This window comes from Anabrus simplex, chromosome 13, assembly GCF_040414725.1.
Source record: "Anabrus simplex isolate iqAnaSimp1 chromosome 13, ASM4041472v1, whole genome shotgun sequence".
Lineage (NCBI taxonomy): Eukaryota > Metazoa > Arthropoda > Insecta > Orthoptera > Tettigoniidae > Anabrus > Anabrus simplex.
This window is the reverse complement of record NC_090277.1, coordinates 83,240,532-83,256,268: the sequence shown is the minus strand read 5'-3', so window position 1 is coordinate 83,256,268 and position 15,737 is coordinate 83,240,532. Positions and strand designations below refer to the sequence as shown.

The window sequence follows — 15,737 nt, the reverse complement described above, 5'->3', positions numbered from 1 at the left end:
CAGGTAGATCTTATGGCGACGATGGGACAGGGAAGGGCTAGGAGTGGTAAGGAAGTGTCCGTGGCCTTAATTAAGGTACAGCCCCAGCATTTGCCTGGTGTGAAAATGGGAAACTACGGAAAACCATTTTCAGGGCTGCCGACAATAGGGTTCGAACCTACTATCTCCTGAATACTGGATACTGGGTGCACTTAAGCGACTGCAGCTATCGAGTTACATAAAATCAGCTTCATGGTCCGTATCGCACTTCAATAGATTCACAATTAAGTATTTATTTATTTTCCACCTAGTCGATACAATGATGTTAATTTTAAGGACACTTCCTCTAAAGCATTACTTTGTCAATTTTATATATTTTTCATCTAAACAGTGTTATGTGGCTGAAGATGTTGATAATATACGAAACATGTACCACTTTTGACCATTAAAAATTGCCTTAAGCAATCATTGTATCGACTAGGTGGAAAATAAATAAATACTTAATTGTGAATGCAGCTATTGAGCTCGGTAATCCTTGAATTCAGGATTGCAGATGCCTTTGATGGCAACGGAGACCAATTCTTGCATAAAACATACGACCACATTGGTTGCACCTTATAGAGGGTGGAGGTCTCGGTTGAGCCTGGTGTTGTTTACGCCTCAAGAGATTTTTCTGCTTCCTGTCTACGACGTTCATGCTCAAATTGTACAACAGCAAATACAGTCTTCTGCAATGATATACCAAGTACTTGGATCAATGTCAGTGGACCCTGAAGGTCTACTTAAACTGATGTTTATAGCGTTTCAGAAGGGCACTATGGGGTCTCCTGCCTGTATAGATTTCACTACACAGAATTTTTCAAGGAATTCTTGTCATCTTTCATGCACTGGACATGTCCAATCCATATGAGTTGGTGACCAACGATAGTGGTCTCTATACTGTTCATCTTTGCCCTCCCTAAAACTGTTGTGGGTTACGTGAACAGATTGGATCCACGAAATGTCACTGTAAAGGTACTCGTCCACGATGCAACAAAACTTGCATGCCACTTTTGTGTTGCGCAAGAAAAATGGCATGCACTGTTTACACACAGCACGCAAGTTTGCCTTTTTTCTTGTTGCGCAACACGAAAACTTGCACGCCCAAGGAAATGTTGCACCGAGTGTTTACACCACGCTATTTAAGTGGCGCAAGTTTTCTCGCACGCAACTTTCCTAGTCAGCTGTTCTAGCGGATGAGAGTGTTGATAGTAGCAAGCAAGTCTTCTGGCGAGGTGTTATCAGCGGCATGCTTATCGCTAATTTTATTATGGCGACGAAAATAAAGACGAGAAAGAGCGAAACGGAAATGTTGGATGAGGAAACGGATTTTTGGTCGTGAACACTGTGGTGTTGTTAATAACTTGCTACAGGAATTGTACATGGGAGACCAAGTCTTCTGCAAGAATATCCTGCGAAAGTCAGCGACTGATTTTGAATATCTGCTGAGAAGAGCAGCGCGGTTGATACAAAAGAAAGACAAGCTAATGAGAAAATGATTATCACCAACGAAACGCCTTGTGTTGACATTGAGATATTTAGCAACAGGTAAGCCGATTTTTTAAAAATATGGATTTTATACAGTACACATAAGGAATAATTTCTTTTAGCTTATTGTAATTTCCTACATTTTGTTTTGTTACAGGTGACAGTTATCAGCCATTGATACCGACATGCACTATTTCACGTGTAATATCTGAAGTTTGTGATGCTATTTACATCGTGATGAACGCTCTCTGCCGTTTTTGTTTATTTCTGTAGTCCGTTGCCTCAAACTTCCATAAACATTCTTGTGTTTCAACTAAATATATCAGCTTTCTCGTCATCTCCCTCGTTCATTTCATGTTCTGAGACATTGTAACCTGTAAAATGAACTTACGTAACTTATTCAATTATTACTAAGATGGGTATCTATTTTGAGGCATGTTATATTTCATTTACAAAAAGGATATACAGGTTCGTATTTACGTTAATTTATTCCCGAGTGTGAACCTCTCAAACATCAGTATAATGTCACAGCAGACGGCCACGTGAGAAAGTTGCGCCACAAAAATGATCTAAACTTTTCACGCCACTTTCAGATGGCGCAACTTCCTCTCTTCCGCTGTGTACACGATGCCACTTTTGACTTTGCACGCAACTTGGAAGTTGCGCAGAATTCGAGTGGCGCGTGCAACTTTTCGAATGGCATGACTGTTTACACGAAGCCACTCAACTTTTCTTGCTCAAATCGAAGTTGCATGCCATTTTAGTTGCATCGTGGACGAGTAGCTTTATACTTGTCCCAAATGGAAGATAATTGCGTTTACTCAAATAAAATGTAAAATCTGTACATTAAGAAATAGTATGAAATATTTTACTTGTAGAGAATAATATGGATACATACTTTGCTACCTTCCAACTATTTTTTCTGCTACGTCGCAGTGCGTCCGTATGTATTTTGTTTATCTAACACTTTTGTGTTTGGTGTCCTTGCTCACTGAAGTAGTTTGAATTAATTAGGTGTCGTTTTCTTCATGTTGCTCATTCGTTTTGTGCCCAAACTCGTTCATTAAGTGATATATTTATTGGTCCAGGGATCATGCTATTTTGCTGTTTGAACTGCCCGCGCTAGTCATGTGGACAAAGATAATGAGAATTCACAACCACAGCACTCCCATTCGTCGATGCTAGCCCTGGACCTCAAGAAAGAAAGAAAAGACAGCACGAGCAGCGGAATACGACATAAGGGAGTCCTGTCTACAGTCCGTATACATATTTCTCTAGATATTTCTCTAGTATTTTTTAATTTACCGCAGATTTTATACTTTATTTTAGTAAAAGCAATTATTATCTTCCATTTGGGACAAATATTATAGTGACATTTCGTGGATCAGATTCGTTTACATAACCACTGTTGTGTCTGGAATATAGTCATTCCATTTGTCGTTCATAATATGCAAGAGCTTTGCTTGAAGGAAGCGTTCTAGTTTCTTCATATCATGGCAATATAGAGTCTATAGGTTTCACATCCGTACAGCAAGGTGGAGTTGAAAACTGCTCGATACACCATCAATTTTGTATATATATTCCTAGAGCTTTTTTCAGGAAGACCTGATGGATAAGCTGTCTGAAAGCTATACGGAACAGCATGTATTCTGTTCTCTATGTCCTTCTCCGTTGAGCAGTTACTAAAGAGAATACCTCCTAGATAGAGGAAATTACTTACTTGTTCTAGGGTCATACTAGAGATACTGAAATCTGGAAAGTCAGTACCAGGGGTTGGCTGTGCATCTTTGTTTTAAGAATGCTGATAGTCAGGCCAAATCGTTCATATGAACTAGTAAAACATTTAACTGACATTTGCAGCTCGTCAGGCGTACGAGCTGGAGAAGCGTTATCATCATCGTATTGTCATTCCCCGTTTTCACACCAGGCAACTGCTGGGGCTGTACCTTAAGGCCATGGCCGCTTCCTTCCCTCTCCTAGGCCTTTTCTATCCCATCGTCACCATAAAACCTATCTGTGTCTGTGCTAATTAATTGCAAAAAAAAGATCCGCAGATTAGAAGGATCAGGGAGAAAAGCCTGGTTTTCCAAGATAAGCCTCCACTTTGGATGAGCTCAATGAGAATGCTGTCAAGTCCAGGACCCTTTCTTGGTTTTAGATTATAAGAGCCTTTCTAAACTCCTGAAAATGCCATCCAAAGTTGTAGTGGATGTTGTGGCACATGGAGGAAGTCTTCAGCAGCAGAAGAACTGCGATTTAAGAGCAAGCTCAAGTGTTCCTTCCAGCAGATCAAGATGTCCTGTCTGTCAGTGAAAATGGTAGTATTGTCAGCGGCTTTCAGAGTGTCCGATAGGGAACAAACAGGTATGTACAGCTCTTTTATTATAGCGTACAAGTTCCATACGTCTCTGGAATCAGATAAATTGGAGTTCCTTAGTCTTCTGTTATCAGTAGTTGTTTTTGATCACACTTATTTCAGCCTGACATATTTGGTTGAGCTCTTAACAACGTGCTTTCTTCTCTAAAGAAGATATATCCTGAACAAGAGACAAGTACGCATCCCTTTTAGCACTGAGGATACTCAGAATCTCTTCATTATTATGATCAAACCAGTGTTCTTCTCTTCTTTACATCATAGCCAATGACCTTCCCTGCAGTCTCTCTGTAAAAATTCACTTCCACGCCTACTCAACGATACTGTATCACTTTCTTCGCCTATATTCAGCTCAGTTTCAATATCTGCAGTATTCAATCCCATCACGTTTACAAACAAAACAGCTGTCCAGCGCTCGCTGAAGTTCAATACCGTTGCCTAGGCAACGTCAAGAGAGATTATCGCTATTCTTTTGTTTCCTAAATCTTGTAGATTGTACTGCATGTTCATAAATGCCTTATAAGCACTTAACTGTCGGAAAAAAAAAAAAAAAAAAAAAAACTATCACCTAGACCGCAGACGTGTGCAAATAATGCAGCCGGGTGCTTTCGGGCGGGAAAGGGTTAAAAAGTGTGTCTTGGAAGGCAGTGTGAACAACTTCATTCTGAAGATTGGTGATGTTGAATTTTCTCGTCAAAGCATTTGAGAAGTAAGATCGTGGCTTAGGATGTGGGAGGATCCACAATGCTAAGACGGTAAATGGGGTGAAAAGTCAGGTTGTAAATTTCAGAAGGATGAAAAGTTCTCTCAGTTTTAATTACTGTGATGAGGTGAAAGTCCTCAAAGAGATCACTAAGTATTTTGGTGTTCATATAAGGAAATATCTTCCATGGGCTTATCACGTTAACTAGGTTGTAGATAAATGTTACAGATCTCTTCATATGGTTATAGGGGTAATTAGGAGTTAAAATAAATAAAGTTGTAGAGGAGAGGGCATGTAAGCCACTAGTAACTTCCTAGTGTATAGGACCCTCATCAGGATTACTTTATTCGAGAATTGACGGGATCAGTTATACGAGTGAGTCTAGCATGTCTTTCTGATAGGAGTCTAGCCTGATTGAATAGCATGGCCACCAAGTATACGCCAAAGAGTTGGTGCAAGCATGCAGCCTTGCTTAAGCCTATTAGTGATGGGAAATTCTTCTGAAAGTTCATTTTGATACAAAACATGTGCAAGCATATTATCATGGAGCACCTGTATGAATCCAACAAAGTGTTCTGGGCAGCCGAATAACCTTAAAACCATCCACACTGCTTCTCTAGGCACTCTATCGAAGGCCTTCTGCAGGTCATGGAACACAAAAAGTAAAGGCTTTTGTTGTTGTCTGCACTTTTCCTCGAGTTGTCTTGTAGAGTAGATCATATCAGTAGTGCCTCAGGTGGGTCTGAACACGTATTGGGATTCAGGAAGTACCTTCTCAGATACTATCTGGAGATGATTCAACAGAATTCTACCAAATATTTTACCAGCTTTGGGGAGCAGGGATACACCACGGTAATTACCACAGATACTTTGATCGCCTTTTTTGAAAATGGTGATAATGATGGAATTCATGTCGGCAGGAACCTTGCTAGATCCGCAGATTACCGTGCGAGATGGTAGACAGTGGGTTCGAATCCCACTGTCGGCAGCCCTGAAAATGGTTTTCTGTAGTTTTTCATGACGGCGAACCTAACTTCAATTTTCAATTTCAAGAACTAAAATCACATGGACATTTTTAAACATAGAGGTTTCAAACTTTTAACAATAAAAGACAATACAGTTTAGTGATTCTAACAGTGACATTAACAGGTATGTTAAATAATTATTACTATGCTAAATACTAATTCAAATTTGCAAAATTAATTGCAGAAAGTGGAAATTAATAATTCATTAATGTTTTTTAACATAAAGATATAAGCACCAACAAAGTAAATCACAGGACATAAACATGGATATATCATGAATCACCAAAATAAAGTCATCTATATAGCTTCAAAACCGAGGCGAGTAAAACAAATGTGAATTTTGCCTTAACTCTCGTGGAGCCAGGCAGTAGTGCGAGCACCCGCCCTTTAAATTGCCAGAGCCGATTACATCGGCCAGCTTAAAATTCTATGATATACATAATTTTGTGGCAGCCTATAGTGACGTGCATACTTTTGTGACAACCTATAGTGAAGGGGCTACAAGTTATTGTGTGCCTGACCTTGCTTTGGAATTTCTAAGAGGGTGTTCTAGCTTTCCTGTGTTTAGAAATACTGCTAAACGGTCAGTACAAGATTGCTCCTTGCAGTGATTGGATTCTTGACAGCAGAATGGCAAGTGGTTCGCGCGATATATTTTCAGCCAGTATTGATGACGATACATTAATGGAATATTTGGAGCAATGCGAAGTGAACGCGGATGATTTATCTGATAGCAATAGTGAATTTAGTTCAGAGAGTAGTGATGAAATTATACCAGACATGCCCCCGGGATCACCACAGCTACAGAAGAGATGTTTATTTGTTTCTAATGGCAGTAAAGCTATTGTGAATACTGTTGTTGATGAAACTAGTGATGACTAAGATGATGTTTGTTATTTGGTTTACGTCGCACCGACACAGCTAGGTCTTATGGCGATGATGATGCCTCTGGAGAACATTTTGTGGAAATTTCTCCCAATGAACATGACAACGTTCCTCAGCCTCCTATTTCATTCATGGAACTTCCTGGACCTAAACATGCCCCTCAGCCCATATCATACTTCAATTTATTTTTCACTTTTTCTCTGCTAAATCTTATAGTCACAGAGACCAATCGCTATGTTGACCAACTCCTACTTGTAATGAACTGTCACCAAATTCCCGCTCTCGATGTTGGAGACGCACTACAATTGATGAAATAAGGGCATTCATTGCTGTCATCATGAATATGGGATTGATAAGAAAACCTACCATTGTTTCGTACTGGAGTACCGTAAACCATTTCATTACCCCTTGGTTTGGTGAAATGTTCTCAAGGAATAGGTTTCAGCTTCTTTTGAAATCTTTTCATTTAGTTGACAACAGTAAGCTTTCTCCTCCTGGCTATCCAAACTACGATCCCTGTGCTAGATTCCAGCCTCTTGTAGATAATGCTAAGAGGCTATTTAGACATCATTATACACCTCAGCAGAAAACTTTCCATAGACAAAAGTTTAGTTGGAACTAAATGCCATACACAACTACTCCAATACATGCCGAATAAGCACCATCAAAAGTGGGGGATAAAATTTTGGATATTGTGTGATGCAGTTAGTAAGTATTTTGTTGGTTTTTATACCTCCCGAGGAACAAGATCCACTGAAGACAGAAACAAAATCAGAATTAATGGACTGGCCTACACTGTAGTGACCAAACTCATGTCTCTAGGAAATTATTTTATGAAAGGTTTTCACATTTACGCAGATAATTATTTTACGTCAATCCCCCTTGCAAAACATTTATATTCAGTTGGAACATTTATTACCGGCACTATACGAAGAAACAGGAAGGGACTACCTGATGCTGTGAAAAAGCCATTTAAATTAGTTTGTAATAAATATTTCAGACAGGAGCCAATTTTACTAGTGGGATCCAAATATAAAAAATCTCAGAAAATTCAGGTGGTGGTTATAAGTGCACGTGGAGGTGCAATAGAAACAGAAGTGCCTGCAACTGCTAGAAACATTAATCAACACAAGAGGAAACCTAACGTGATCTTAGACTATAATCGTTATATGGGTGGCATTGATACAAATGACATGATGATGTATTTTTATTTAGATGAACGTAGAACTTTGAAATTCTGGAAAAAAGTTGCATTCAATATAATTTTGAGTATGATCTTAAATGCTTATTTGATGTATTTAGAAAACTGTAACGGAAAGAAAATGACTAGGCTCCAGTTCTACTCCAGCATAATTGAATCTCTGAGTGCTGAATGGTTTGAGAACAGACAAAAGATTAACACGAATATTCCTGTGTGTGGCGTAAAACTTTTGTAAGGTAAATCGGAAAGACGGTGTGTTGCATGTAGCTCTCCGCAACAGACAAAGAGGTCGCAAACTGTGTGCATCAAGTGCGATAAAGGCCTGCACACTAAATGTGCAACCCTTCATAAGTGCCCTAAATAAACAAAATATATTTAAAGATCTATTTGAACAATACACACAGATTTTATATGACGTTGTGTTACGCTTTTTATTGTTCCTATTAGTGTTAGTAATAAGTGATTAGTGTTAGTGAAAATACCCTTAAGTGCTTCAACAGCGGTCTGAAACTTTGAACAACATTACATAGCGGAGAAGAGTCTTCTTGTCAAAAATTTTCGGTGAGTAAATTTATTTTGTCATTTTCCTTCTTTTTACTAGTGATATAATAAATTTGGATTTGCATTTTTATTGTTTTTCTTTTTCTCGTTCAGAGCAATTAATCTGTTCAGAAATGAATTCTCTATCACTACGTAAATGCCGGTCCCCGCGGGTCAAGTGTAGTGTACCTGCCTCTCCCCCGGAAATCATGGGTTCGATTCCCAGACAGATGAACGATTTTTACCTGGGTCTGAGTGTTGGTTCAAGATCCACTCAAACTAAGTGACCCTAAGTGATTACAATCGAGGAGATATCTTAGACTGGGAGAGCTACCTTGGTCTAGAAATCCATGAATAATGAACAAGAATATTAGTCTCACTGACCATGCCTCACCTCGTAAACTGCAGGTCTTCGGACTGAGCAGCGGTTGCTTGGTAGACCAAGGCCCATCAGGGCTTTAGTGCCATAGATGTTTTAATTACGCATATTGTATTGTATTTTAAAATGTTTTTTAAATAGATACAGGAACCGAAAACTAGAAAAAGGAATTTCTGTGAAAATAAAAACTATAATCTCAACTATTATTTTTTACTTTTTAATAACTCAGAACTATTTTTATACAATCTAGTCCACACATATAACAGTTCTCTTCAGTATTTGTCATACATCGATATATACATTAATTTTATCGGTGAGTAAAATTGTCTTATTTTTATTAGTGATACGTTTGATTTTTAATTTTTACTTTTACCGTCCAAAGTAATTTGACAGAATTATATTTAGAAATAAATTCTACATTATCACGTATATTTTTTTGCATCGTAGATGATATTTTCAAAGTAGATATTGAGAAAGTGCGAAAATGTTTTTCTCTTCCTAAAAGTAAACGTTATCGACAACCATAATATCAACAATAATACTTTTTAATTCTTTATATGACTCTAAATCAGAAGCTTATTTTACGTAGTCGAAGCGTAGAAAATTTCTTGCCAGTATTTGACATACACCGGTAGATATACGCGAATGTTAAAATGCATGTTAATTCCACTAAAACCGGCCTGGCACTTTACAGTAGTAGAGTGCAGGCGGAGCTCTGGCCTCCTCCAGCTGATGGTGAGCGGCCGACCAGATTGGCTCCTGGCCCCAAGACGGTTAATTTAGGTTGGCAGTTTTAGCAGTACTAAAACATTTTAGCTTGGCAGGGAAAGGGTTAAGAACCACTTACAATAAAATTGATATTTTATTTGTACATTATCATCATCATGTAGTGCCATATCTGTCATCCAATGTTAGCTACCATACTGTCGTTGGTGGCTACACGGAATAGTGGAATGGTCGTTTGTCTGAACCATTGCCTCACGTTTTCCAGCCAAGACGTGTGGATTCTCCCAAGACCTCTCTTCCACTCAATCTTTCCTGATATCATGTTTTGTATTGGGCAGGAGGTTTCCCATTGCCTCATGATATGACCAAGTAGGAGAGCTTCTCGATCCCAACAGTCCTAGTCCCAGCAGCTCTCAACATGGGTGCGTGAGTTGGCGACCACGGGGCCTTAGCTGCGTCCTAGTATTGCTTTCACTTACTTGTACTGCTCCTCACTTTCATCTATCCTATCTGACCTCCCTTGATCAACTGTTGTTCTTTTCCAACCCTGATGCTATAGAGTATTCCATCAGATCCCTTCCATTTTTTCTCTTTGATTAGTGTTATATTTAGGATAGTTGCCTAGCTGTACTTCCTCTTAAAACAATAAAAGTCACCACCACCACATTAACAGTCCTACATTCTTCTTTCCCCCCCACATCTTGCTCAATACCTTCTTGTTTCATATTCTGCCCACCCAGTTGATAAAAAAGCAGGTGCCTGTAGATCCATAATTCAAATGCTTTGGGAATCTTCATGGTGGCTTCACGACTCGTACTTCATACAACGAAAGGAAGAACACAGCCTCGTGCGTTTCTAACCCACAGCTGTTGTAGCAGTTCTCTGCTGCTTACCACTGAGCATGGGTTTGTAAATCAGCCCTCGGCTTCTCAATATGCCACTTTATTTCTTGAGAGTGGTCCCAGTACTTGCCAACGACACAGTCTAGATACATGATCACCTCAGCTCTCTCTATTGGCTGACGCACAGGGTGGGATCTATGACCATACCCTTCCCCACAATCTTGTATTTGGCCTTCTTTGAATTCAGGCCGAGTCCAAGGTTTTCACATGCCTCCACCACTTTTGACAGGATCTGCTGCATTTTCTCCATATTTCAATCCATTCACTTTGATGCCATCATGTGTATCTTGCAGAGCTTCTGAGTACAAGTTGAATGGGAACGGGGAGAATACTAATTTACCTCACCCCTTGCTTGATCGTGACTTCACGAGTAAACTTACAAGACCACTGGTTCAATTTCTGTCCGTACGCACGATTGTACCCTCAAGTACCACGTGAAATTTTTCTTCTTACAATATGCTTTACGTCGCAACTACACTGACAGGTCATGTGGTGACGATGGGATAGGAAAGGTCTAGGAGTAGAAAGGAAACGACCGTCGCCTTAATTAAAGTACGGCGCAGGATTTGCCTGGTGTGAAAACGGAAAACAATGGAAAACCATCTTCAGGGCTGCAGACAGTGGGGTTCAAACTCGCTGTTTCCTACAGTTACGCGACCCAAACCCCACAGCCGAAGGACATACTTTCATAAAACTCTGTGTCTTTAAATTGTGTTAACTTACATGCCAGGCTAACTAGCATTATGATATTCTGAGGGGAAGAAGGAGGGTTAAATTGGTTTCTTACTGATATTTTGAAAACAATCAGCTTTACTTAGAAACATTACAAACAAAAGTTACTAAAAATTTAATTTAGAACTCTTTTTGTTTCATGGAATCAAGCCTGAAGAAGATAATTTTCCACAAATGCTGACCACATTACCTGAGACACAGCATTACATTAACCCTTCGACCTACCACTGTTTTGGAAAAAATTGTGCCCTTACATACTATTTACTTTTTCACCCATTTTAAAGAAATACAGACGAATAAATACACGATGTTACACACATGTAAACAACTTTGTTTGCATTCCTCAATTCATTTATGGTTTGGAGAAGTCCTCTTGTGTATGTAACACTACAAAAGAAGATGTCCACATGCAAAGCAACCTCGAATTTGAGGTATCCTTGCACAGTCCCTGTGTTGCACCACTCTGCATCTCCTGGATGGCTCTAATTCCTTCTGATTTGGAGCCATTTTTTATTGGTAGTAGATATCGACCCTACGGCGTCAAGGGAATATTACCAGTGTGAAGGGAATTCAGCAAAGATGCAAGATATTTACAGTCATAAACAATGGTTTCTTTTGTTACATGATCCCAGAAATGTGGGGTTAGAAATTCAATGACCGCTTACAATTCTGTTCTAACCTTCTCTTGACCATGGAATTAATTTCACAAAATGGCTTACGTGTGACATCAGTAAGTTTATTAGCTCCAAGTTCCCGAATCCAGTCATTACTGACATTCTGACCTGTTGATGATGTTGCACCCTATGTAAATCTTGAATTATCCGTTGGTGCTGGCTTTTCAAAAGTAGAATCAAATTCACCTTCTACAATTTGAAGATGAATTATTTTCACTTTGCACACTTTCATTGAGAATCTCAATATCATTCGCAAGCCAATAATAAATAACACCATCTGCTCCACTACAGGCTGCTACCATATTTGTTTACAAATAACAAACGGTGAGGTCTCGTTTTATTTTTCTCATTCCAAAAGCAAGTTACAGTTTCATCATCATCATGAATTTCTTCCAGTGAGCCGGGTAAGATGTTTAAGAACGATGTGCCTCCATTGATTACGATCCTGGTATGCTGCTTTTCTTTCTACGGCATCCCATTTTTCTCTTAACTGATCTAACCACCTTTTTTCTAGGGTGTCCAATCGGTCTTCGTCCCGATACGATCTTTTCAAAATACTTCCTCGGTGTTAGTCTCTCCTGCATCCACTTAACACGTTCTAGCCACTTTAGCCCTTCTTCCAGGGTCAGGTTGACCTGCAGGTCTCTTCATATCTGATCATTCCTAATTCTGTCCTTCCTTGTTTTCTGTACAGCTGATCTAAGGAACTTCATTTCAACAGCTTGCAGATAACTTGCTTCTTTTATGTATGACGCAACTCTCCAGACTATACGTCATGACGGCAAAGAGGTAAGCCTTAAACGGGGTCTGTTTAGCCCTCTGAGGAACTCCCTTGTCCCAAACTATGTTCCGTACTTGATAGAAGTCGTTTGATCTTTTTTGCACCCTTCATTCTTGGAACTTACAGTTTATGAAATAAAAATGAAGTTCAGGTAATAATGAGATTCACTATTCCTGTAACATGAGTGAGCTGTTTCTCGGACCATGTTGTCAGCTTTACATGGCGTTCTCTCTACTTTCCAGCAGTGAAAACATGTACATATATGCACCAGTGGAAAGGTCATAAGCGTTGCTTGTAAGAATGTGTTATGAACTTCACAGAAAGAAATAAAAAATACATTTAAAAAACAAAACTGAAAAGAGGAGATCTTGAGAAATGAGATACTACCTCCGCACAGTGTTTCTTGTGATAAACTACAATATATACATCAAAATTACATCATAAGAAGATTAACTTGCTATTAAATAGCATACCTTAAAAAGATCCTTGAAATAAGGACTGCATGCAGACAGTACAACTTTGTGAGCTTTCAAACGTTTCCCTTCGCAGGCTAACGTCACATCAACGAAGTCTTCCTCATCGCGGAGAGCTTCAAACTGAGAGGTGATGTTTACTTGGAAGTTGTTCCAACGTAAACAGAACTGCTGTTCCTCAGCCATGGTGTACTACTGCACTGCAACCTTCAGCTGCAACAATAAAAATGAGGCACTTATGTCAAAACAGGTTCTAATGTACTGAAAATTAAAATGCCTCAGGCAGAATACACATACTGTACACCCAATACACACTTAGACAAACAACACGGATTCACACCTCAAAACAATCACAATTACACAACCAACTGATTAGAACATATGAATCGACAACTTGGTTACACATTATAATTCTCATGTTAGGTCCGTATTGAAATGTACGTAAATACAAAGTATGTTACAAGTGTTATTTTTAATATCCACCTATTCAATACAAAGAGATCTAGTAAATAAAGAATTAAATCTTATCATAAAAAGTTACAAGGGACATGTTTCGCCCATATTAAGGGCATCATCAGCCTCAAACTCAAACCTGTAAGGTGAATAATCAGGATCCTGATTGTTCTTACAAATAGTAAAAAGAGGATATCAATGTAAGTGTTTGTCTAACATAAAATGCTTAGAATGTCCTTGGTTAAAATCGTAGTATCAAGCTGCATGTCACAAGTTCATAGCATTACACTTTCCGGAGCCCAAAACCTGTTGAGGGTAAGCAATACACAGCTCAGTCTTTATAATGAAATAGAAATGTGTTTCCTTGAATACTCCTATTGGAGGATAAGAAAATGTAAAGCTGATAGACTGTTAAAGATGTTAATTCTGTATGTTCAGATAAGACAACAGTCTTCTTAAGTAGCTGTTCAGCTGTCTATAGTCTTACTAGCTCATGTACCTGTGCTTCGCTACGCGATTCTCAGAAAGACTGACTTTGTGGTTTTCCTAACTGGAGTCAACACAGGTCATTACAAAAACGTCAGTAGGAATGCAGCGATTAAAAGCAATGTTATCATATAAAAAACTCGATCAAATGAAAAACTGCACATTTTCTCACTTTCAACAAACAGTACTACAGTGCCGATCTAACAGTCTGAAGTTCCAGAGCTAGAATGACCAGGCCGCAGACAGCCGTGAACACTCCTCTGCCCTTATTCCGTTAAATTTGCACACTGCTCATTCCAAGCAGGGCCTCATAGTAGGGATTGAATAGCTCGAATGCTATGATGAACCAGTGTGTTACATACCAGCAGTATCAGAAAATTTATGAACCAGAGGAATGGCATGCTAAAGATCAAAGTTATCCAACTCCCCAGCTACTTCCCGCCAATATTCAGGCAGGCTGTTACACTCGGTACGACCGGGCGAGTTGGCGTGTGCTTAGGGGCACTCAGCTGTGAGCTTGCAACCGGGAGATAGTGGATTCGAACCCCACTGATGGCATTCCATTGTTTCCCTTTTTCACACCAGGAAAATGCTGGGGCTGTACCTTAATTAAGGCCAAGGCCGCTTCCTTCACTCTCATAGCCCTTTCCTATCCCATCGTCGCCATAAGACCTATGTTTTTCGGTGTGACATAAAGCGAATTTTTTTAAATGTACGGTACGCAGCAGTAATCCTATATATCGAAGATGAGTGGCAACAGAAAACACAAATCACATTGCAACAAACAACGGTCAATGCAATGTTATTGTTGATCAATTTACGAGCTTTCCATATTGTAGGCCTTCGCATTTAGTTTTCTTTCGACTCTGTGATATTAGGGCGTCTTAAAAAATATTTATAGCGTAGACTGTAGTTCATTATCTTCCGACTGTACATACCGATTTTCATTAAATTCTGTTTACCAATCTTCTTGTGACCCAGCGCTGATATACACTTAGTAACAAAAATATAAATTCATGAATATCTCTGTGATCATAGCCGGTACGGTAACAATGTACAAGACATAAATGATCGGAAATTTAATACTGTATAATTTTAGTTATGTAGTATTTATCGATACGATCAATAACATAAATAGAATTAAATTTTTGGCCTTCCCCTAAACTACCATTTCACTCCGCGTGAATCAACGTACTTATGGCCTAGATTATAGCAACTTATTTCTCAACTTTGTATACCGATTTTCATCAAGACAGAACCATTAATAACATAAATATTTCAGAATTAACATTTAGGCCTTTCCCTAAACTACCATTTCACTCAGTGTCAATAAAATTATTTATGGCCTAGATTGTAGCGACTTATTCCCCAACTTAGCATACCGATTTTCATTAAAATCTCTTCAGCCGTTATCTCGTGATGCGTGTACATACAGACAGAAAGACTGACAGAAATTACGGAAAATTAAACTGTTACTGTGGACATGACTGATACAGAAATACCATCTTTTTTAAATTCCGAGCAATGTACAGACAAAACTTTTGTTTTATATATATAGATTTAACTGGCTTGAAGGAGTGAAAGTTGAATGTGTTCTTAAGTAGTTGTGGGACCAAGGAAAGTTATTCGGCTGTCTAGTCGTATTTATCTTGCTTGAAAGAGCTAGCAGCATTTGACACTTGTTTGTTCCTTCCCTGTACTTACGTAGGCAAGTCAATAAGTATCTGCAATTTTGCTGTAATTGTCCTTAGGTTGGCTCTATTGCATTGTGTGCTCACCAGCTGCTAGATGGCACCATTGTCTACATCTGTGGTAGGTTTCAGCATTATCAGATCAGTACAGCTTGCGCTGTTGCGACGTAAAGTTGGCCATGCCACTCCCTGCTTGCACCAAGGAA

The 15,737-nt window shown here is 39.0% G+C and overlaps 1 protein-coding gene across 3 annotated transcripts in view; it reads right to left on the bottom strand.

Moving 5' to 3' along the window:
- LOC136884911 (protein abrupt) overlaps nt 1–15,737 on the bottom strand; it is a 189,748-nt gene that overhangs the window by 150,036 nt on the left and 23,975 nt on the right. For all 3 annotated transcript variants that reach the window (XM_067157223.2, XM_067157221.2, XM_067157222.2), the window contains exon 2: nt 12,902–13,114. In XM_067157223.2, the coding sequence (XP_067013324.1) occupies nt 12,902–13,087 (186 nt within the window). In that variant the 5' untranslated portion in view covers nt 13,088–13,114. The remainder of the gene's footprint in view (nt 1–12,901; nt 13,115–15,737) is intronic.